Here is a 21955-nt window from a genome sequence, read left to right as displayed (position 1 = left end):
TGCTGGAAGTTAGGCAGAGTCAACCTACCTAGGTTCTAGAAGAGTGCACTACAATCTCCTCTGCATCAGCTGAAGCTGGCCCGTTCTGTTTCTCAGCATATCCAAGAAACCCAATTTCTCTTCTAGGACTGCATTCTGTACCTTACCAGAACTCACTGCATTTTCACTTCATGACTTTGTCAATGACCAAAGGACTTAACTGATTCCAAAACGGGATCATTATAGGAGTAAGTCAAAAACAGGATTAGCTCAAATGTTAACAAAGAGCCATTAAAGACGGTCACGCAGCCAGTAGCCTTTTGTTTAATTTCTAAAACACCATGTTGTTTTCTGCATGCAAAAACAAAACAAAACTATGACTTAAAACACTGGTGTTAAGTACACAGGAAAAGCCAGGAGAGGGCAGTGCTGTGGGGTAACCAGTGAAGGAATGGGGGGGCCACACACTCCTAATGGAAAGGACACCCTCCTTCCCACCCTCCCTGCTCAGGTGCCTAAAGGGAGCTTCTTGGCATGCAGGGTTCTCAGCAGTGGGAAGGGAGCATGTGACTCTCTACCACATCACTAAGGTCCCGTGGCCCAGCAGGCTACTAGTGGGAACACCACTGATACAAGGGAAGCCAAGCACTAAACTACATTTCTGCTTCGTATTTGTGGTTTCCCTCTGGTCTTGGGGAAAGATGTCAATCAGGTTTGAGATTGTCACAGCCCTCACCCAGCTGCCCAATACAAAGCACTGTGAAGGTGACCCAGAGAAGGTGGGAAGGTGACCCACACAAAGGAAAAATGACTGAGAGGAGGAATTAATGAGGTAATTACAGAGAGAACCTTGCCAAGCCAACTAAATAGAGAAAAAGATTCAAAAATTGAAAGGGAAATGGCCAGAGCCCAAACCATAAAGTCATATGAGCTCCAAAGAGCAGAGGGTTAGGCCCAAAGACTGCCTGGCTACTGGAGTATTCAAGACTTAGTTACCCCAAACCAGAAAACACGGTTATGGAAACCCATCTGCTTAGGAGAGCTTGGCATGTGCTGGTGAGAGAATGGTAAGTCAGTGGGCATAGTCTGCTTTGAAGTGAAGGTGCTCTTTCAGCCTGGGTGGAAAGGAAATGAACAGCTCCATCCACGCACAAGGAGAGAAGAAATGTTTTCTCTGATCAAAATGTCCCCATTAACAAGGGCCCTACAGCCAAGAATTTCCTTAAACTTCATCTCTTGGCAAAAACAAAGCCATGACCTGCAGCTCCCTTGAAATTAGCTAAGCCACTGCAGGCCCAGGGAGAGGTGTCTCCAGGCCAAGCCATCAGCAACAGGTTCCTTCTCAACTGAGCCCTTGCCAGTGAGGTGGCCTGACCCCCAGCATCCGTGTATGCCTTTTCCTCCCAGACTCCTTGCATGGACCACGACCATCTATCTGAGATGCACCCTGGAGCTCTGCTCCTGTGCCCGTGACCCCCAGAACACTTCTCTCTGAATTCCTGGAGAAATAACATTCTGAAGTTGCTTCAGGGTCACCAAAGGACACTGAAGAGGCTTCTATCAGTTTTACATCCCTGACAGAACTTCCATGAACGCTTAGGCCTGGCTCCCGCCAGTCCCTCTGACCTGCTCCAACCTCCAACAAACAAAAGAGGGTGGGGGGCTATCAGCACAGTCTTGATTTTTTCTTGGCTATGGACAGCCTGAGGACAGGCGAGTCAGAGGACTCACTCTGATCTTTGGCTCTATGAAGTGGAGGAGTTGAGAGCTAGGATCTCTAAGCCGGAGGAGAGATCCAGCAGAGGGAGCTGGTTGTGGGTCATTCTCCTTGGCCCAGAACCTCTGTATGTAAAGCAGACAGCAGCTTCCTCACAGTTCTCCCAAGCAGAACTCAGGGTCTGGACCTCTGAATGGGCATAATGAAGGGGTGGCCACCAATAATCACTTCTAGAAAGCCAGTTCTGACACCAAAGAAGAGCTCGCAATCCAAGGAAGTGGCACAGAGGGCACGCTCTGAGGTTAAACTCTTCTATCTTCTTAAGCCTGTAAGTAAGATCTGAGCCTGAAGACCTAAGTGGTGTCTGCACGGCTCCCCAGCCCCGTCAAGAATGCCACACTATCCAGAGCTCCACAGTGGCCACCTGCATCAGCATCAGGAGAGGGGACGTGAAGAACAAATACCCTGAAAACCGTGAGAACCCGAACAGGCACCAGTTGAGACCTATGGCCTCTAGAAGCCTCATTACCACACCCAGGGCAGGTGCTTCTGTCCGAGCAGGCCAAACAAAGGCCAACAGTGACAGTCTTTGGCTGTGCTAGGCCAAGGATCACAGGCCTGCAGTAGATATATCAGAACCTCTCTCCCTTCTTTTACCCTCTTCTGGGCCCAAGAGGAATTCAGATACATACGCTGCTCCTGAGCCCTGCACCCTGAAAGGTGAGAAATGTCTGCCTTCGTCAGCAGGAAGAATTCACCAAGGAAGGATGGTCCTCCTGAGCCTGACCAGGCTTGGTCTTGTCAAGTGGACCCTACACATCTGACCGTTCTGCTCACAGGGAACACCCCCTCTTCGCTGTTTATTACTGAAATCTTCTCTGTAGTGGATGCACTATGGCTCCCAAATAAATGCTGTAAGATGCAAAAGGCAAAGAAGGGCAGTACAGGCTCGACAAGAAGCGTCTCACGTCCACGATCCAAGGAGAATGCGCTGAAAAGTGGGGAGGAGGGGTCAACAGGAGGAGGCACCAGCTGCCAGAGTGCTTGGTCTCCTTCCAGCCCTCACACCTGGGAGATGCTGTTGGCCAGGCGAAACGACACTCGTTTTGCTCTTTCATTCTCCTGAAAGAAAAAAAAAATTTAGAATCGGAATGCCCAAATGTAGGGTTCATTAGTGTGAAAAGTCCAGACTAGGATTCCCCAGGGCCAAAGTGTTTTATTCCACCCCAGGGATGCAACTTCAAAATTCATGAAGCCACCAAGCACTGTGTGCCACGTGTCACAGGCGATGGGGGTGGCTAGGGGGACCCTGGCACACAGTGGGCAGGCAGTACATGTCAGTGGAATGAAACAGCATGGAACTGACGTTTCAGGTCTGCACGAGTGAGACCAGACGAAAGGTCAGAGGAGATCTCTTTCCTGCAAGCAACACCTCTCCTTCCTTCTCTACATCAAGGGGCTAAGAAGACTCTCCCTTTCTCCCAACCCAAGTGGAGATCAGGATTGAGACCAGGGCATCACAGTGTGGAATAACCAGCAGGAGTCAGGAGACCTGGTCCTGTTGCAAATTTTCGGGGTGACCCAGGCAGATACATCCACCTCTCTGAGTTCCAAGCCTCAGGGGTCACTGGAGTTGAAGAGCCCCACACTGCCTTGCCTTCCACTTAGGCTGAGGAGTGGGAAGTGACGGCCCCTTGTCCCTACTCTCTTGTGCCACCTGAGCTGAAATGCTTCACTTCAGGTTACCCTGTACCTGCTGCATGGGTGCCCTCCACCTGCCTAATCACCCACCCACCTGCCAGCTGGCAGCAGCTTCTTACCATATGTCGCCGCCGCCTCTTGGGTTGGATGCCCTCCTGCATGTAGTGGGGCCACGGAAAGCCCTGGGGAGTGGAATACCCGCTCTCACTAGACACCTCCTCAGAGTCTGAGTCCTCCTGCTGTGGCTGAGCGAACCGTTTCTCAGGGTAGATCTCCTTCAACCAGCCCTCAAAGAACACTTCCAGGCAGCGGCCTGCCTCTGCAACCTCAGAGTCGGGCTGAAGGGGGAGGAGAGCAGTGATGATCTGGCCCTAATCCACCAGCCCATCCCTTCCAGGCTGCTCAAGAGCTGTGCAAAGAGCACAAAGCCCGGCTGGGTCTCCTGGATGGCTCAAACTCGACATTTTCTCAGGACTCAGGATAATCCGTTTAGTGTCATCAACTCTCCAAGCAGAAGTGACCCTGATAGTTACCCACAGATAACGAGTCACTAACAACCCCCATCTTCCTCCTGAGCTCATGCTGAGGCCCAAATGTGGGAGAGAGTTTATACACAGTCGCTACAGTAGGCCCCCGAAGGTCTGCTCCCAGGTCCTCATGGCAGCCCAGGCCCAAACCAGACACCCCTATCCAGCCATGACACTCCTGGGGTCACTGGAAATAGAGGAGAGGGAAAACAGGGAAGACGTACGTAATTGAACTTAGCACAGTTCCAGAACATGAGGCGGACATCTGATACCACCTCCTCCGGGGTGGTGTAGTGAGCTGGGTCCTTCTTTTGCAGCTTCCTCCGGATGATCGACAGGTCCATGGGCCTCTTAATAATCTGGTAGTAATGTCGGGCCTTGGGGGAGGAGAAGAGGGGAAGCAAATAGGAAGAGAGAAATGGAGGAGAAAAGTGAAGGATAAGAAGGAAGAAGAGATAGACAATGAGTTGGGAGTAGAAGGAAAAGAACACAAGGAAGAGGAAGGCAGCAAGAAGCAACAGGTGGAGGGAAGAAAGGGAAACGAGGAGTGGTTTACATGTCAAGCAGGTCTGACGCAACAGCAGCTGTGGGGGCTGTGGTGGCCAGGCCCCCCAGGTCCCGAGATCATGCACAAATTACCCCTATTTCCAGCGGCCACGCTCCGAGCCCACCCTGGGCCCCACCGCAATCCGCTTGAGGCCCAGGCCTTCTGCAGAACCAGCAAGGGCTTCCTTACCAGCGGGCTGACAGGTTCATGGAAGGGCAGGCTGAGGCTGTTACAGCACAAGGACAGTACCAGCTTCTCACACTTCTGCAGAAACCAGAATGGGCAGCCGCGTCAGTCTGTTCCGGCCCCAACTCAGTAAGAATTAACCATGGTGACACTGATGGCTTTGGCCCACAGGGTATGAGCCGCCAGCCATACCAGGGCACAGTTCAGCCTCCCAGGCCAGAGGAAGACAGCTGGCAGAAGAAAAATCATAGCGAACCCCCATGGGCCAAAGTCCAGGCATAGCACCAAAGAGAGGTACCAGAGAGGCTTCTCATCCCCCTCAGCAAAGTCTCAGCCCCCATAGGCACAGGCAGGCTACCCCAGGTGGGAACCTTGTTCCCAGAGACCCCTCCCTACCTTCTGGTCATATATGCTCAGGCCAGGAGGGGCCCGCACTCCAGGCTGGCTAAAGCGGGCATTCTCACAGTCGTACTCCATCTCAGGCTGGGTCAGGCTGCGGCACAAAGTACACACCCAGTCTCCCCTGCAGAGGCAAGTGAGGCCACGTGAGGCCCCAGCACGTGTCCACAGCCCCCTCCCGTGTCCCTCTACCCCGAGACAGGCTTGGGGTGGGGGTGGCATGAGAAACTAAGTCCCCAGCCCTGCCCTACAGAGAATGGCTTCCTAGCAACAGGCTTGAAAGAAACTCAGTTAACTCAGGATTAGAGAATCCAGAAAAACAGGAGTTAGCAAGGGGCTGGGAGAGACATCAAGGGATAAATCTGCACAAGAGGAAGCTGGGAACAGAGGAGGAAGCTGGGAACAGAGGAGAAAGGGAAGCATCCGCCTGTCTGTGTGCAGAAGGAGCACAGAGAGAGCCACTAAGTCACAGACCTGCAGTTTATGCAGGCCAGAGAGGGGAAGAAGTCCCCCCGAGGGAGCCCTGTGGGCTGGCCTGGAATAACATCCCTTGGAAGATCACTGTGCCATCCAGGTCAGGGCCTGGGTTGCATGACTCACCCTGGGAAGCTGAGCAGGGCTGGCAAGTGGCAGGAAAGGTGGTACACTTTGGGGCAGCGGTCACAGCACAGCAGCTCCCCCCCATTGAGGCAGACAGCACAGAAATCCTCATTCTCTATGGGTACTGGGGGCCCCTTCTTGGCTCCAGGGGTTCGAGGAATGAGCCTGTGTTCTTCAGGAGATGCACTTTCCACCTCTGGAGGCTGCTGCCCAGCCAGAGATGTTACAGTGACCTTTCTTCCCCCCAGATTTGGGGCCTGGATGGCATCAGGCAGGTGGTCCTGGCTGACCTTGGGGAAGAAGTGAGTCTGAGCGGTTAGAGCGAGGCACCACGTTGTTGAGGGAGGGAGAGGAAAGATGACAAGCCCTGGGCACCAACTTATTTCAGGACCCCAAACCAGCCAGCCCTAGGAACACCAGGACAGCTCAGTCCTAGTGTGCCCCTCACAGACCCCAGGCAGCAGGGGACAAGGTGTGGCTGAGCAGCAGCCCCACTCAGAGACTCAGAACAAGGCTGGAGCCAGGATTCTGCCAGGAGCAGAGAGGAAAGAGAGGCTCCTGGACTGGGCCAAGTTTCAAGGAGAAGGCAGAGAAAAGCGGTACCTTAATGGACATGCTAGAGGACTCAGCACCACATTCGATGATCAGCAGGAAGCTCCCATCCTGATCGTTCTTCTGTGGCTTCAGCTTGAACACCGGCATCTCGCCCGAGGAGGCAGCACAGATCTTGAGCCGCTCCAGGCGCACGTAGGGAATCTTGGGCTCATTACTGAAGGGTCTAGGGCAAGAACCACATCCCTGGGTCTCGGACGGGCCACATCCCTCTAGCCCAATTGCTAAGTCAAGGTCATCCACGATCCCACAACTGAACTGCTCAGGAGCTCCTCAGTCCAACCCTCCACAGGCCCCTGTTCCAGCCCACCACCAGTTCTGCCTGGTCAGGTCCCATTGGCCCCTGGGAGTCCTCTGGTCAAAGGGGGACCCCTGTAGAGGGGGAATTGCACCCAGAGTGCCTGCCTCACAGCACTGGAGTCAGGACATCCTCCCACAACCATCCCAGACACACAACCACACACCCACTCCAGGGTCTGAGGGCTGAAGATAGAGGCAGGCAAGCTCCAGATTAAGTCCTCAAGGAGACTCACTTCCTGTGCCAGTCTCCCAGGGCATGCAGTTGGATGGTGGGAGAGGGATGTTGGGCCAAGGGTCTGTTACCTGATACTCTGGTTCCCTTTTGTGTTCAGCCCGAGGGCTCCTTGTTCAAAACTCTCATACTCTAAGACAAAAGACAAATTCATAATACATTTATAATAACACACCCCATCACCCACACCTTCTACTCTTATCCGCTACTCATACTGCGGTCACACGCCTGTCATACCGTAGTTACTCACACTGTAATCACTCATCATGGTGACGATCCTACCCAGCTCCCTTCCTGAGGGGGGAAGAAGGCTACTTTCTTTTTCAAAGATAACACAGGTAACACTCAGAGGCTACCCAGGAGTGAGTGTTGGGTTAGGTGCTAAGGCGCCAGCATCTCACCTTCAAAATGAGCTCAGAAGTCACTCGTTCCCCATGTATATACTGGTGTCACCTGCTCTTAGGAGTCATTCTGTGCAGCCCCTTCCTTATCAGCCAAGTGCTGGGATTTCAGCACAGCCCGAGAATCCAGCTCACCTTCCAGGGGCAAGAGGCTCCCGGGAGCCCTCCCCAGAGAAGTGCAGTCTGTGCAGATAGGCAGGGGGCAGTGGGGAGAGAGGAGGACCCTAGCATGTACCAGGTGCCCACTCAGCTCAGGCACTGGCCGAGGCACCGTCCATGGACAAGCAGGGTTCAAAATATTTAATTGCTTACAATTCAGGGTTGTGTTATTGTGCAGTTAGGAAGAGCCAATATGAGGGGACAAGGAGAAAAATTTCCTCATCTATTAAATACTTAGGTATCATTGATCGTTACAAACTACCCATGCATCATACACTGAACTGAGAAGGCCCCCAGGACTCACTAGGCAGTTGCTATCTAACTTCCCAAGCAGCCCTCACCTTCCCTGGAAGGAAGGTGCCTTGCCTAGCCACATTTGAGAATGCATGTGGGGAGCTGAGAAGACAATCAGAGGCAAGTCCAACCAGTCCAAATTCCCTTTTCTGTGAGACAAAAATCCACATCAAGGCCAAGTGCAAGGCAAATTCTTGTTACTAGAGAATAAGTCATCAAATGATTTCACTGTAGGTATTTTTCCCAGAAGCCTATGAAGTAGCTATGATTAGCTCCATTTACAGGGGGGAAAACTAAGTTAGAAATGTTAGGTATCTTGCACACATTCAAACATAAAGAGACAGAGCAGGTCAGCTAACCAAGTCAGATGCGGTCTTGTCCCCAAGATGTTGTGCCAAGCCCAGCCCTTCTGGGGTGGTGCTCTTCCTGTGTCCCCCTTCCTATAACCCAGATCCCCAAACTTCTGCCTGGGGAATTTTACAAGGAGGTTAATTCCTGGCCACAGAGAGGGAAACAGAACAGGCATCAAAAGATCAGTTCTGGACAGAGAAATGAGTTAGCCTGAGAGACAGACACTGTTCCCTCAGTCTCAGATGGCTCTGCCAACCTCCGTTTCACCTGCGGTGCTGAGTCCGCCTGCTCAAGTGTGTGGTCAGCATGAAGGGCAGGCTGCCGAGTCTCACCTCTTGGGCTCTGGTGCTGCTGTAGGGCCACAGATGTGTTGACCACTGGCACCAGTGCGGGTTTTTTCACAGAGAGGTTAATTGGCTCCTCCAGGTCTGAAGGGACAGACAAGTCCCTGGAAGCATCCAGAGCAGCGGCTGTAGGGCCTTGTCCCAGAGAGTCAGTGAAGCGGGTAGATTCCTCACTTTCCATCTTTCCAAGGTGAAAGGCCAAAAAGAATCAAAGAAATCAGACATTTTCCCTGTCACTGGTCACAGAGCTATTAAGCTAAGGCCAGAATGAGGCCTCAGGAGCCACCCTTTTGCCCAGAATTAAGCAGAGGACATTAAATGGCATTTCTCCAAGACCTACCTTACACAAGGCATTCTCCAGGGAGGGGTCAGTTCCATCCCCAGGGCACAGGCCCCCTGCAGTTCGGCCAGAACCAGGACTGGAGCCAGACCCAGTCTCTGGCTGCACATCAGAAGCTGGAAGCACACTTTGCAGAGGACAGGTTGCCAGGCTTGGCACAGTGTGGGTGGGACCAGACATCAGGTTGGGTCCAGCCTGAGAGCGATCACTTGCCAGGCTTGCGATGGCTGGGGAGGGATCACTCATCAGGCTGGGCAGGGACTGGGGTGGGCCACGCACAAGGCTGGGCATGGCTGGCAGGTGACTGGCTGTCAGGCTGGGCACAGCCTGGTTTTGACTGCTCGCTAGGCTGGACACGGTTGGTGGGGGGCCACTCAGCAGGCTTGGTACCACTTGGGGCATCACTTGGGGTGGGGCAGATGTCAGGCTGCTTGTGCTCTGCATCTGTGGCTCAAGGGTCCTCGCCAGCCTGGTAGATGACAGCTCCATCTCCAGTGTGTTGGAAAAGCCCATGATGCTCAGAGAAGTGGAGTGCTACAGGAGCAAGGACAGGGGAGAGTCCGGCTGTTAGCTAGGAATGGTGAGAGGGAGAGGAGGGAGGCAGCCCGTAAGAGTCCCATGCTCAGATTTCACTCTGCCTCAGAGTCTAGTAGCTTCAGGGAACTCAGACAGACCATGAAGTCCTGTTTCCATTCCCCTACACCATGGAGGTTGCTGGGCTATGACCCAGAGAGGTGGGCACAGCTGAGGACACTGGTGTGCATGAGTGTGTGTGTGTGCGTGCGTGTGTGTGTGTGTGTGTGTGTGTGTGTCATTATCAGCCACATCCCTCACTCCCCTCTAGTACCTAAGCAAAGAGTCAGACTGTAGGAATACCTTCCCACATCACATGTCCCCCACAAGCCACTAGTGGCCTCCCCTCCCTTCTGGGAGTCCTACAGGATACTTTCTGCTACATAGGAATGGGAGGAAGTTCAGAAGGCTCAAACCCTGATCTGCCGCAGACATTCTCTGAGATAATGCCAAGGCTTGGGGAGGCCCATCAGTCCTGGGGAACGTCAACCCCACAGCCTTCTCACAGGCTTGTTCAGATCAACTCCAGCACAACCAGCATTAGACTGAAGACTCTGACCAAGAGATGTGAAGGTCTTTTCTAGCCCTACTACACCTGCCAAAGCCATTCTAAACCAGAGGCAGAGAACATCAGAGCAGCTAAATCTTAACATGGACAACTTGGACAATTAATGGGTGCAGCAATAATATCCCAACCCCCATAGTTCTTTGCTCAGTTCTAACCACTTGGTGACCTAGGCAGAAGACAGACATACAGATTACTATACTGAACCCATTGCAGTTTTTCAGGTTGGAGAAACAGATGGAGGGCAAGTGGTGGGAAGACTGGTTCTAAATGCAACCTTCAGTAATTTCTGTTTAATACCCAAGCCTTTTTTAAGACAAAAGACATAACCATTTGACACCTTTTGAAAATCAAAGGGGAAACAAGGAGTTAATATCTCAAAGCTTCCAAGTTAGTATCTTCAACCTATCATTCTTTTCCCCGAGTAAGACATTCAAATTTCCATAGGAAAAGAAATACTTTCAAATACCCTCTCAAGTTTCCATATTATATTAGTAAAGCTAATCAACAAAGACTGTCCTCACTTCAGTGAATGTCACCCTAGTCACCCAGTTCTTTGAGTCAGCTCCTAGGAGGGAGGCATCAGTGGGCACCCTGCCTCGCTCACCCAAGCTAAGACCACACCTCATCAACTCCACCACTCGAACACCTCTCAGCTATTCCCAGTCTTCCTCTCTCTGCTGCTGGTGCCTGAGCCCGAGTTACACTTCAGATTTTCCCAGACCACAACAGTAGCCTCTGCAGTGGAGAAATACTCTGACAGCACAAATCTGACCACATCAGCGCTCTGCATAAAACCATACTGCTCCCTACTGTGAAAATCCCTAACAAAGTTCCCAAGGCCTTGATGCTCTGTTCTCTGTCCATCTCTGCAGCCAGAGTTCATATAGTGGCCCTCTCCTCAGCCTTTGAGCTCCAGTCACTCAATTTTTTTAGGTCCAGAATCATGACATCCTCTCCCTTACCCACTTCAGATAGACTGCTTCCTCTGGAACATTCTCCTAGCCCTGCCCTTGTTCCACTTGCCTTCTGAATTCAGCTCACCTGTGAATTTTCACTCCCCTCTTTTACATTCCCATAATTCCTGTACTTCAGTCTCATAGCACAATCTGTTATACCGTTTGCTTAACAACATGTCCCCTACCAAACTGTAAAGTCCATTAGAGTATGTGTGTGTGCAGTCACTCAGTTGTGTCTGACTCTGTGATCCCATGGACTGTAGCCCTCCAGGCTCCTCTGACCATGGAGTTTTCCAGGCAATACTGGAGTGGGTTGCCATTTCCTCCTCCAGGGAATCTTCCTGACCCAGGGATGGAACCCTCAACTCTTGTGTCTCCTGCATTAGCAGGCAGGTGGATTCTTTACCAACTGCACCAGCTGGGAAGTCCCACCCTATTAGAGTATGGATTTTTTTCTGTTTTGCTTGTCCAGTGTTTTCCTAGACCCAAGAGCAGTGCCTGGCTGAACAAATGAATTAATGAGCTATTCACAATTTTTTAAAAACAATAATGCATGACTGTTTATTCTACAAATTGCATGCCCAATGAATAGAAACTTAGTTCTACTAACAACTAAGTCTATGAGTTTCTCTAAAACAATGCCCATTTTTATGTAGCTAAAATTTGTTGAGAATTTATTATATACAACGCAATTTGCTAAGTGTTTTACATATATTTCCTCATTTAATTCTCACAGCAAACATTAAAGGGTTGTGAAATTTAAAAGAAATAATCCATGTAAACATTTAGAACAATGTCTGGCAGTGGGTACTCAACAAACTCTAGCTGCTGCTGTTGCTATTACTGTTAATGTTATTATTGTTGTGGCCCTAATTTTATAATTGAGAAAAATGAAGCTCAGAGAGGCATCTGAGGTTTTTTATGTAATTGAAAACATAATTTTATAAATCTCAATTTCTATTTGTGTTCACATATAGAAATACAATTGCTGTTTATATACTGAACTTGTGCCCAGCGATCTTACTAAAGTCACATTGAGATCTTCTGTGCATACAAATCATGTTGCCTAGGACTAGTGAGTTTTATTTTCTCCCTTTGCTTACATTTGTTTCTCTTACCTTACTCCACCAGTTAAGACCTCCAGTATGAAGCTGAACAGAAGTAGTGACAGTAGCCATCTTACATTCCTAATCTCAGGGGGATCCTTTCACTCACCAGTATATTTGTCATAGGATTTGTATGGCTTTAGAATCCAGCTCTCTGGCACCGAAGCCACGCTCGTTTTTCTGGCCTGCCTGCCTCTGCCCTTCTCTCTGCTCACCCTCTTCCCTGATCTCTCCCACACTCTGTTCTTCCATCTCTTTGTCTTTCCATCACCTGCCCTTAGTCTCTCTTGATTTTCTCTTCTCTTTTCTTCTCCCTCAACCCTTTTTCCTTATTACTTAACTGCTTTAGTAAAGCTTATAATTCCTATTCTTAATTTTCAGTTTTAAAAGCAGATAAGCTAAATACCCTTTGTTTCTCTACAGAAGTTTACTTTTAATATGTTTCTTCATAGTTCAATGGTCTTCAATAAAAAGACTTCAATTTGCTGTATAGTCTAAGTCCCAAGATCAGAAAGGTGAGGAGGAGGAGGGGTGGGGGGAATGTGCAAACGAAATGGGATAAACTAGGTACAGAGCCCAGCTTAAGGGACTGAGGCCAGAGGCCAAGGGATATCTCAAACATACCCAGGCCTGCATCCCTTGGTGTCCCCTTGTTGTCCTGGTTATGCACTCATACAGCTCTCTGATATTCTGTATTTTCTTATCTTTGGATAGGAATATCCAATGATCATTGTATTTCCTTTTATACATGATTGTCTAATTCTTTGAGCTGGATACTTTGTCTCCCTTTTTGACATGTATATTTAATGCAGTCATCTCATCTACCAATGACACAGGTAACTTAGTGAAATCCTTGGGGCCAAGCCTCAAGAGCACCAAAATCCATCTGGAACCATTCCAGGTCCCAGACAGTCAGGGGCTATATGTCATAAGATGTACAAGAGATTAAATCCCCAAAGACAAAACCTTCCAGATTAGGAGTAGAGATCACTTTTGTAGGACATCAATTCCCCTCTTACATACCATGAAATGTGAGTTAATATAATGATAAAGGAGAGAGGGCATGCAGCTTGAGCCATGGAAGAATTGTGGAAACTCTGTTGTGGTTTATTTTGAGCTGGGCCTGCTAGACTTGCTCCCACAACACCTAGCAGACAGCATGAGGTTAGTAACTTGTCCTGATACTGAACACTAGACTGATCTCTTTCCTGTTCATGTCTATAACCAATCTCAAGAAGGCCAAGGATATCAGGAGTGGTGTGAAGCTCTGGTAACAGTAACAAGGACCTGGGAAACGTATATGGGGAAATTCTAAGAAGAGACTCAGAAAAGTGCTCTGTGGAAGTTGGCCTCAATCCTATTCTATAGGCTATGCAAATACAGTGGCACTTCTGGAACCTATTATCTTGTATATTACTTATTTTTGATATTTCATTTGGCTCTCTGGAGTGAATAACTACAAAATATTAACACAGAAGGTCCTTATGTCATGTACGGAAAGAAAGAGGGGAGTTGAGATCCTCTATCCTACTCTGCTACAAGGTGAGTAGGGGCAAGGGGAGGGCCAACTTTCAGGGCCAGGAAAGCAGGCTGAGTCGCTGGGGGCTGTAAGGAAGGAAGAAAAGGTCTTCTCAGGAACGTGCTACAGCTGGAGAAGGGCTTGTGAGTATGGCCAAGTTGTCCGACACTTGGTGTCTCACACACAGGAGAAGCTTATATGTCAGTGGAGAAGGTGCTATCTGCCCTCTCTAGCACCTGGGATTGTTCAGAGGTCAAATGAGAGAAGGTGAAAGTATATGGCCAGCTGGAATGTCTGTGCAGGGCAATCACTGACACCTCCCAGATTAACTGACACCTTGAATTCATCTTCACATATAAAACCTTAGACTTCATCGGTGAGCATATGGATTTTGAGGTTTGCAAGTAAAACTAAGCTATTTTCTAGTTCAAGGAGAAAAGTCAAAAATGCAAAAACAAAAACAAAAAGCCTCTGGGAATCAGCTCAGGTCATCTCTGACATATGAAGGGCGCTCTCTCTTACCTCCATGACCTAGTATCTCCTAACTTGCCCCTAATTTGGTCTCCTCCCAAATTATATGTCCCCATCCCTTCGCTCTCCTTGTCTCTTAATCTCTCTATCTCTGTTTGCCACCTGCCTGACCTGTGACCTATCTAAATTGCCTGAAATTTCAACCTCTGCTCCCCGTCACCTTTGCAGTCCTTCACCTGTCTAATCCTGTTCATCTGTGCTCTGTCACCTTCTGCCTTTCCTCTCCCCTTTCTCACCACTCAGATCTTTTTCTGGAGTTCAATTTTTTTTTTTGCTGAATTCAATTTCTTTTTCTGAAGACCTAGAGTGCCTACATTGCCATTCTAATGATTGCCACAAGATGCTGTCAAAATTCAGGGAAGATATTGTTCTTTCATTTTAACAGGAAGGGAAATTGAGACACAGAGTGAGTACCCAAATTTTCCAAGCTCATAAAAGAATCCAAGACTGGGCCTAGCCATAGAAACCTGCTGGCTGGTCTTGATTTTGTGCCATTAGGTAGAAAGCTAGTGCTCTAGTACGACGTGATTGAGAAGTCAATAAGCAGACACCTGGTGCACATACCCTGAGTTTAATATAAATTTCAAGTTTGTACAGCAAGATAATATTGCTGGGGATAAAGTAGCACAGATAGAGTGGTGTTTCACAGAAATCAATTTGCCAGATATCTGAAACATACCTCTTTCAATAACAAAATGCAATTGACTTTAAAATATTATTTTGAAGGATAGTACTTCTAAAATGCTTTGCACACTACCCTGTCTTACTAAACAGAGTACCTGAGGCTGAATGAGACCATTTCTTAGTGACGTAAAAGAATTCTGATGAACCTCTATTGCTGGGGTATCCTGTAGTTTATCGGTGCTTTAGAGAACTTCTAAGAATGTAGTAGGGTTTAGCGAGTCCTTTCTATGAATGACATCACATCATGGCACTTTTCCAGGTGAAGTTTCTTGTCTTCTCTCCTCTTGTTAGCTGCCATTATAGAAGTCCTGACTCCATGCTTCTACTCTGCTTACTGCTATAATACAGAAAAACTAAAAATTTCCAAAGAAAACCATATAACTAAGCTTGCTAGATCAAGTTGACTAAATTGGGCTTATAGTCTCATACAGAATATAAGGTGTGAGGTTTGTAGCAACTATTCTTGTTGCTGCTCTGAAGCTTTGCCTGCTTACTTCTGGTTTCAGGTTTTGATTCTAGGAGTTAAACTTGTCAAAGACTGACCACCATATATAGGTACAGTAGGAGAAGAGACCAATGACTTGAGAGTTGTCTTTTGGAAACACATTGAAGGCCTTCGCCTTGGCTGAAGGAAATAGATAAGCAGACAAGGATGCATGTAAATAGATTTGGAATCTAAATCTTTGGAATATTTGAGTGTTTCAACAGCTTCAGATTAAGTACACAGATTAAGTAGCTTTCAGATTAAGCAGTAGATCTTGACACAACTGAATCAGATAGCTGAGTGGGGAACTAACTTTTCCTGCCAGTGGTTTCACAAGTTGATTTTTAATAGGAAAGTTGCTCTTGCTGATAGTTAAGTGTCCCACCAGCTCAATGAAAAATTCTTTTATGAAGTAAGGTTGTTGCTACAGATGTAACTATGTTGATATCTGCTGACCAATGGGAGTCAAATGGAAAAACAATGATGGCTGGTGAAGAGAAAACTGAAGAGTACCCGGTGCCCTGATGATCCAAGAAGATGGAAAAAAAAAAAAAGGATCAGGGTCTGAGACAGAAGGAAGAGCAAAGGAAAAGGTACATCAGTGAATCAGTGAATCTGAAGTGAAGGCTAGAATCAGTGGAACCTTTAAAACCCAAATTTTGGAGATGTGGAAGAACTAGGCCAGAGGTATTTTTCTTGGGCTGGGTTAAGGAAATCTAAAGGTCTAGGAGCAAGAACCTATTTTCTCATGAACCAGGAGAACTAGACAAAGATCTTAGGTTTGGTCTGTGAATGAAATCAGGCCAGAAGGAAGGAGATAGGCTTCCTACAGAGTATAAAATTCAGGCAGCCAGGCCTGGGGGGTGTTTGGCTCGATTCCTGTGTAGGACAGTGTGCACATCTCTATACAATTCTGCACTGCTAACCGGGTGACAGCCTAGGCCAGAAGAAAGCCTTATCAGGCCCTGGAAGCATTCTGAGCAGAAGCTGTCAGTGCCAGGCTGCAAGGAAAAGACAGCTGCTTTTGGAAAAGACATGGATGAGAACCCATGATCTGGTCTACAGCCATGTATTTGGAGACTGTTAAGGCAGGGTATCTAGTTTTTCCTCTTATGTCAAGGTTTAGAATATGCATTTAAGCAAATTATTTTCCATCTCTGGGCTTGAACTTCCTCCTCTACAAGTGAATGTAAATCTCACTGAGTTTTAAGAATCAAGAGCCCAGGCATCAAAATGCTTTGATAAAGGCATAAATGCTATTCATCAGGTCCATGATCCTCCACTCTTCTGCTTCACTCTTAATAATCCAGACCACAGGAATGTCAACTACTTCTGCATCATTTGCTGACAATATATCCCAAACTCCACTGAAGCCGTAAGCAGTAACTTAGTGGCCTCAAAGTCCTCTGAAGATCTGGGGGCCCACTATGAGCAGAAGAGAGGTCCTTCTTGCAGGTGAACTGGGGTTCAGCTAGAGCTCTCTGTGATGCCTACAGCCTTGATTCCATGAGCGCTGACAAAAGGAGTGTGTGTATTTTTCAGCAGTCAACTAGTTCAGAAGTATGAAACAAAGCCATCGAAATATCTTCCAGTTTCACTTGGTATTTAAAGGGGTTCTGTTGTAAAGTTGTCTTTCTTCATCACCTTTTTTCAAAGTGGCTGAACCAAGATTAGAACGCTTAGGCAACAGCAGCTGACAAACAAATGTCCAAGTTCATACAAAAACATTCTGCTGGTGGCACAGAAGGTGGTGGGGTAAAATGCTCCAGAGACTGCAGAGCTCAAGCCACTAGAAAACCCGTTCTAGAACTTTCACATCTCATTTGCAGCAGCAATCTGTTTTCACCATCAGCTCATTTAGTACCATCTCCTAGGTACGTGTGCACAGCTGATCGGCTGTAACAAAAGTCCTCCTTGTAGTGACACAAAGCAGCTCCGAGCAGGAGTACGTCTCTGTGGAACACACAGAGCTGTGCCTGCTGCCACAGCTTCCTCCCGTCTGTGGACTCAGATAGACTTCTGACTTCCCCTGGTGCTTGCCAGCCAGTACAGACCGAGGAGTAGGCTGGGGGCTAAGTGTCGTTACCAGATAAAGACAACCAAGACCCAACTAGGATGGGTCCTAAGACTTCTCCCCAGCAAGGCCTCTGGCTACTTCAGAGAGTATAAAGACAGGAAAATCCAGCAGTGGGAGGCCACATAGAGTCCTACTTCTCTCACTGCAGTGCACAGAGAGAGGCCATTTAACCTAGTCATTGAACCCAGGGCTGAGGCAGGAACTGTGCTCTGGGCCTAACCTTGCCAACAGTTGGCTGTTTAACTTTTAGGCAGTCACTTAATCTCTCTGTGTCTCAGTTTCCACATCTTTCAAAGGGGAATAAGAAAGTGGCTTCCTCATAGTATTGCTAGGATAAACAAAGAAATAAAATAGAAAAATACATATAAAAATCTATGAAAAAAAAGTAGAAAATGCTATACAAAGTATTTTAAATCAATGATAAGATGCTCAGAATGTTGTTGGGTAATCTTGACCTTCATATCCCCCACCCTGCCCAATCCCAGATTCAAGACAATGAATTCCCTCAAAAAGAAAGCCCCTTTCCTTATTTCAGGAGTTCTGTGTATAACCAGTACCTCACTCAGTCAAGTAGACCCAAAGGTTCCTCTGGACCAGGTTCCCCTGGATGGCAACTTTGAGGTTCGTTTTTCTGGGAGTACAAGCCTTAAAGAAGCCTATGAAATGTCTGAAAAACATCAGGTCACTTGGCCCCTCCACACCTCTGCATGAGTCCACGGTAACAGCCAGAGGCAGCTCCAGATGAAAAGTTAGAAATCCTAGGATCTTCATTAACCCCACTGCCACCCTGCAGCCATGCAGGAGCGAAGCGGCCCCTCCCTGCATGGCTCCGAGCACCCTGCGGGCCACCCACCCAGGTAGCACAGACTCCATGCTTGCATGTGGCTTGCCTCCTTTCCTCTCTACTGGGTGGAGGAGCAGAACTGAGACCCATCAAATAAGCAGAAGCATTTTCAGCACGGCTCCCACTACCAGCGGGGCACTGGTAATCCCCATGCTCCCTACTGCCCTCTAGAGCTAGCTGTCTTCCAGTCATCTTATAACGTAGCCTACAGAGGGAGGAGACCACCACCAATTCAAAACTTGACTTTTTCCTCCCCTCAAATGTACTTTTCTTCCCATACTCCCATCTCAGATGAATGGCAATTCAGTGGACCAAGACACACCTTGGATGTCCTTTACCCCACTTCCCACTGCCAATCAGACTCCAAGTCCAAAAATCTCCTAGAATCTCATCTCTTGAAGTCCTTGCTGCCTCTTCTTTCCCATCATTACCTGATTTCATTCATCTTCTCCTATTTCTCCTCTGTACTAGTTTGGTCTCCCTTACTATAACTAAAGTGATCTCTCTATACTTTAATTCAAGCCATGTTAGTAATCCTCCTTGCTAGTAATCCTTCACTCACACCTCGCAACCCCCAAGACTGAATCCCAAATTCAGAGCATGATTCACAAAGCTTTCTAACTGCTCTGGTTTCAATCATTCCCATTCTCTAGTTCATCTCATGTTCCTACCAAGTCAAATTATCTGAAACTCCCTAAGTAGCCCAGGCTTGCTTTCACTCCTGGACCTTCCTACTAGCCATTCCCTCTATTTATCCTGGCCTTCCCCCTCCATCTCTCCTTCACCAGTCTAATTTTTCAAACAAATCTCAGCTAAAACCCATGTTCTCTAGGGAGTCATCTCCAAGAGTTCAGTGCTCTTTATCTGCACCCCACTGACTACCACAGCACTTGGTCATACTTCACTGTTGCTGCTCGTTTACCTCTCTCGCCCACTGGACTATAAGGCGCAAAGTGAGACTGCTTATTCACCAGTGTGTTCCTGACACCTATAAAAACAGGAGGCACATGACAGGAGGGTAACATGGTTTTTGATCACTGAGTGAATAAATAAATGGGTGGATAGATGGATGGTTGAACAGATAGGTGTCTACCTCAGGTGTAAGAATGCAAACTGCTAAGAGCACACAGGTCCAATTTACAGCATCTTTTGGGCCTCTAAGCCAAACCATTTTCAAAAGGATAGGGCAGGCTAGGGCCAAACTGAAGACCTTTAGTACCAGACTTCAAGGGATTTCTAAGGTAACACTGCAATTTTGTCATCTCTGACTTTTCAAAATTCTCTTCTCAGGCATCACTGGGGTAGACTGATCTATGGCAATGGTGCTGCTGGGAGAAACATGATGAGGGGTAGTAGGCACAAAGAACCACTAGTGAGACTGGGACTGTAGAGCCCAAGGGAGGCTGCAGGGCTGAGAGTGCAGGCTAGAAGGGTACCCAATAGCTGGCAGAGCTCCTGGTACAGGGCTGAGAGGAAGTACCAGGAGGGTTGAGGGGACGAGACCAGAAAAGGGACAGGATAAGGGGAACAGGGCCAAGGGACACATGGAGGGCTGGTGGGAAGGCACAGCACTGAGGTTCCAGCTAGGAGGATGACCGGGGCAGAGATGAAAGACAGGAGGGAGAGTAGGACAACCAGGAGCTGTGAGATTCTGGGTTATTGCCATGAACCGTCCACCAAGCAGACAGGTAGACAGACAGGAAGAGCTTTGCTAGCTTATCTTCAAAACATCCCAGTGCCCTCAGATGCTCAGCCACCTCTGCAGGTAATCTCTGTAGACCACTCACCAACAGAATTCCATTAATTCAAATTCTAAAGCCAGCCAACTCTGGATCGTGGGACCACATAAAATACTTTCCCCATTGTCATTCATTGCAGAGAGGAAAAAGCTCAGGCTGTGACTCTCATTTTACATAAACCTTAGCCCCTTTTATCTATTAGCTGTAGGCCCCTGGATCTGAGTTTCCTTAGCTATAAAATGGGGATGCCCACCTCACAGAACTATTGGGAAGGTTAAGTGAAGTCACCCTGTGGAGCACCAAGCACAGTTCTAGGTACACAGTCAGTGTTCAACAAACTGGCTTTCCTTCCCTTTCCCCTTCCCCTCGAAATGAAGCCCAGCTGCTCCCAATTTAAGTGTGGGGGAGTGCCAATGGGGTGGAGGAGGACCTTGCTCACTCACTAGGACAAAAGGCATGAGTCAGGGCTGTGTAACATCCAGGGATGGGACAGGGACACTCCTCCCCCCGCCCAGACATCCTCAGCCAGGTCCCCGGGGTCTTGACTGGCAGTGGGTCCCATATGATCAGGGAAAGCAGGCTCCAACTGTACCTTTCTCACCACATTCGGAGAGGAGTGCTGGATGGCACTGTCCAGTGGGGAGACACTGTGAGAGGTTTCCTCCCCAGATGCCTGGGGCAAGTTAGCAGCAGTATTCTTGTCAAGAGGGAGAGTCGGCTTTGGGCCTTCAGATGCTGGGGGCTCATCTGCAGCCTGGAGGAGAAAATAAGAACTTGGGTGCATCCTGAAATGGCGACCCACTCCAGTATTCTTGCCTGGAAAATTCCATACAAAGAGGAGCCTGGTGGGCTACAGTCCATGGGGTCACAAGAGTCGGACACGACTGAGTGACTTTCATTTCCCACAAAGAGTGGCAGCAGTGGTAAAGGCTGAGGCCCACCTGCACTGCCCACCACCTACACACTGCAGATGGCCTGAAATCTTTTCAGGAAGATACTCTTATCTAAGCTGTTACTAATATGACATCTTAGAATAGAACTCAAACCAAGAATCATGAGCTAACTTTGTCATAGTTACCTAAGCAATCACAACAGTTTTGACTTACATTTATAGAGCTGTGGTCCTCTATAAACCCTAGACCCTTCTCTGTCATCATAAGTGTTATTCTATATAAGGAACTGAGCCTCAGAGGCAGACATTCAAAGCATGATCTGAAGTCAGTGCTTAGGGACTTCCCTGGTGGTCCAGTGGTTAAGAAACTGCCCTTCCATTGCAGAAGACATGGGTTCCATCCCTGGTTGGGGAACTAAGATCCTACATGCTATGTAGAACAGCCAAATAAATAAATAAATAAAAATAAAATTGAAGTTGTCAGTGTAGAAGCATAAATGTGAAGACTTATATTTTGTAATAAAGTAAAAGTCTATAGAGCTTCTTTGAAGGTATAAATGTGGTTACATATATTTCACTATGAAAAAGGTGAAAGGGGAGGAGGAAGGGTCTGGAACAGGAAGCTGATGGAAACCAAGAAAAGCAAGAATTAAGAATGAAGATGTGGAGTGCTGCAAAGATCCCAGAGGTACGAAGTGCACCTCTCCAATTGGCTTTCAGCTGAGAAAAGAGAAGAGGAGCCTTAGTCATCCTCCTAGGGAGAGAACAAGGCCTCCTCTGTGGCAATTCAGAGTCAACGCAAGTCTTGGCACTACCACTCGACGTTTTATGAGCATACATGTGTGCTTCAGTCGTGTCCGACTCTTTGTGACGCTGTGAACCACAGACTGCCAGGCTCCTCTGTCCATGTGATTCTCCAGGCAAGAACACTGGAGTGGTTTGTCATGCAAGCCCTCCTCCAGGGAATCTTCCCAACTCAGAGAACGAACTTGTGTCTCTTTTGCCTCCTGCATTGGCAGGAGGGTTCTTTACCACTAGCGCCACCTGGGAAGCCCCCAATGTTGTATGATTTCTAGGCAAATGATCTGCTTAAGCTCTCCCCTTCCCCCAGCTGGCATTCATAAGTTACAGTAAAGGAAGTGAGGTTACAAAGGTAAGAGACAGCCTCCCTTCTGCCCTGCACTGACTGGAGTCCAGCACAGCTCAGGAAGTTCCACTAATGGACATGGTCCCTAGTGTCACCCAGGAGGACAGGACTAAGCCAGGCCACTCTGGACAGGACTGAGCCTGGAT

General features: G+C 48.2%; 1 protein-coding gene across 1 annotated transcript in view; it reads right to left on the bottom strand.

Annotated features, from left to right (window-relative positions):
* Nucleotides 1-275: 275 nt before the first annotated feature.
* The window catches only part of TRIM66 (tripartite motif containing 66), a 40250-nt gene continuing 18570 nt past the window's right edge, over nt 276-21955 (bottom strand). The window contains exons 10-20 of the mRNA XM_040258430.1: nt 20363-20524; nt 8690-9223; nt 8338-8530; nt 6872-6932; nt 6260-6434; nt 5657-5946; nt 5054-5180; nt 4661-4735; nt 4149-4301; nt 3517-3735; nt 276-2818 (exon numbers count right to left, since the gene is read on the bottom strand). Of these exons, the coding sequence (XP_040114364.1) occupies nt 2759-2818; nt 3517-3735; nt 4149-4301; nt 4661-4735; nt 5054-5180; nt 5657-5946; nt 6260-6434; nt 6872-6932; nt 8338-8530; nt 8690-9223; nt 20363-20524 (2049 nt within the window). The 3' untranslated portion in view covers nt 276-2758. The remainder of the gene's footprint in view (nt 2819-3516; nt 3736-4148; nt 4302-4660; nt 4736-5053; nt 5181-5656; nt 5947-6259; nt 6435-6871; nt 6933-8337; nt 8531-8689; nt 9224-20362; nt 20525-21955) is intronic.

This window comes from Oryx dammah, unplaced genomic scaffold (genome assembly GCF_014754425.2).
Source record: "Oryx dammah isolate SB20612 unplaced genomic scaffold, SCBI_Odam_1.1 HiC_scaffold_17, whole genome shotgun sequence".
In the NCBI taxonomy this organism is placed as follows: domain Eukaryota; kingdom Metazoa; phylum Chordata; class Mammalia; order Artiodactyla; family Bovidae; genus Oryx; species Oryx dammah.
This window is presented reverse-complemented; position numbering and strand designations above follow the sequence as displayed.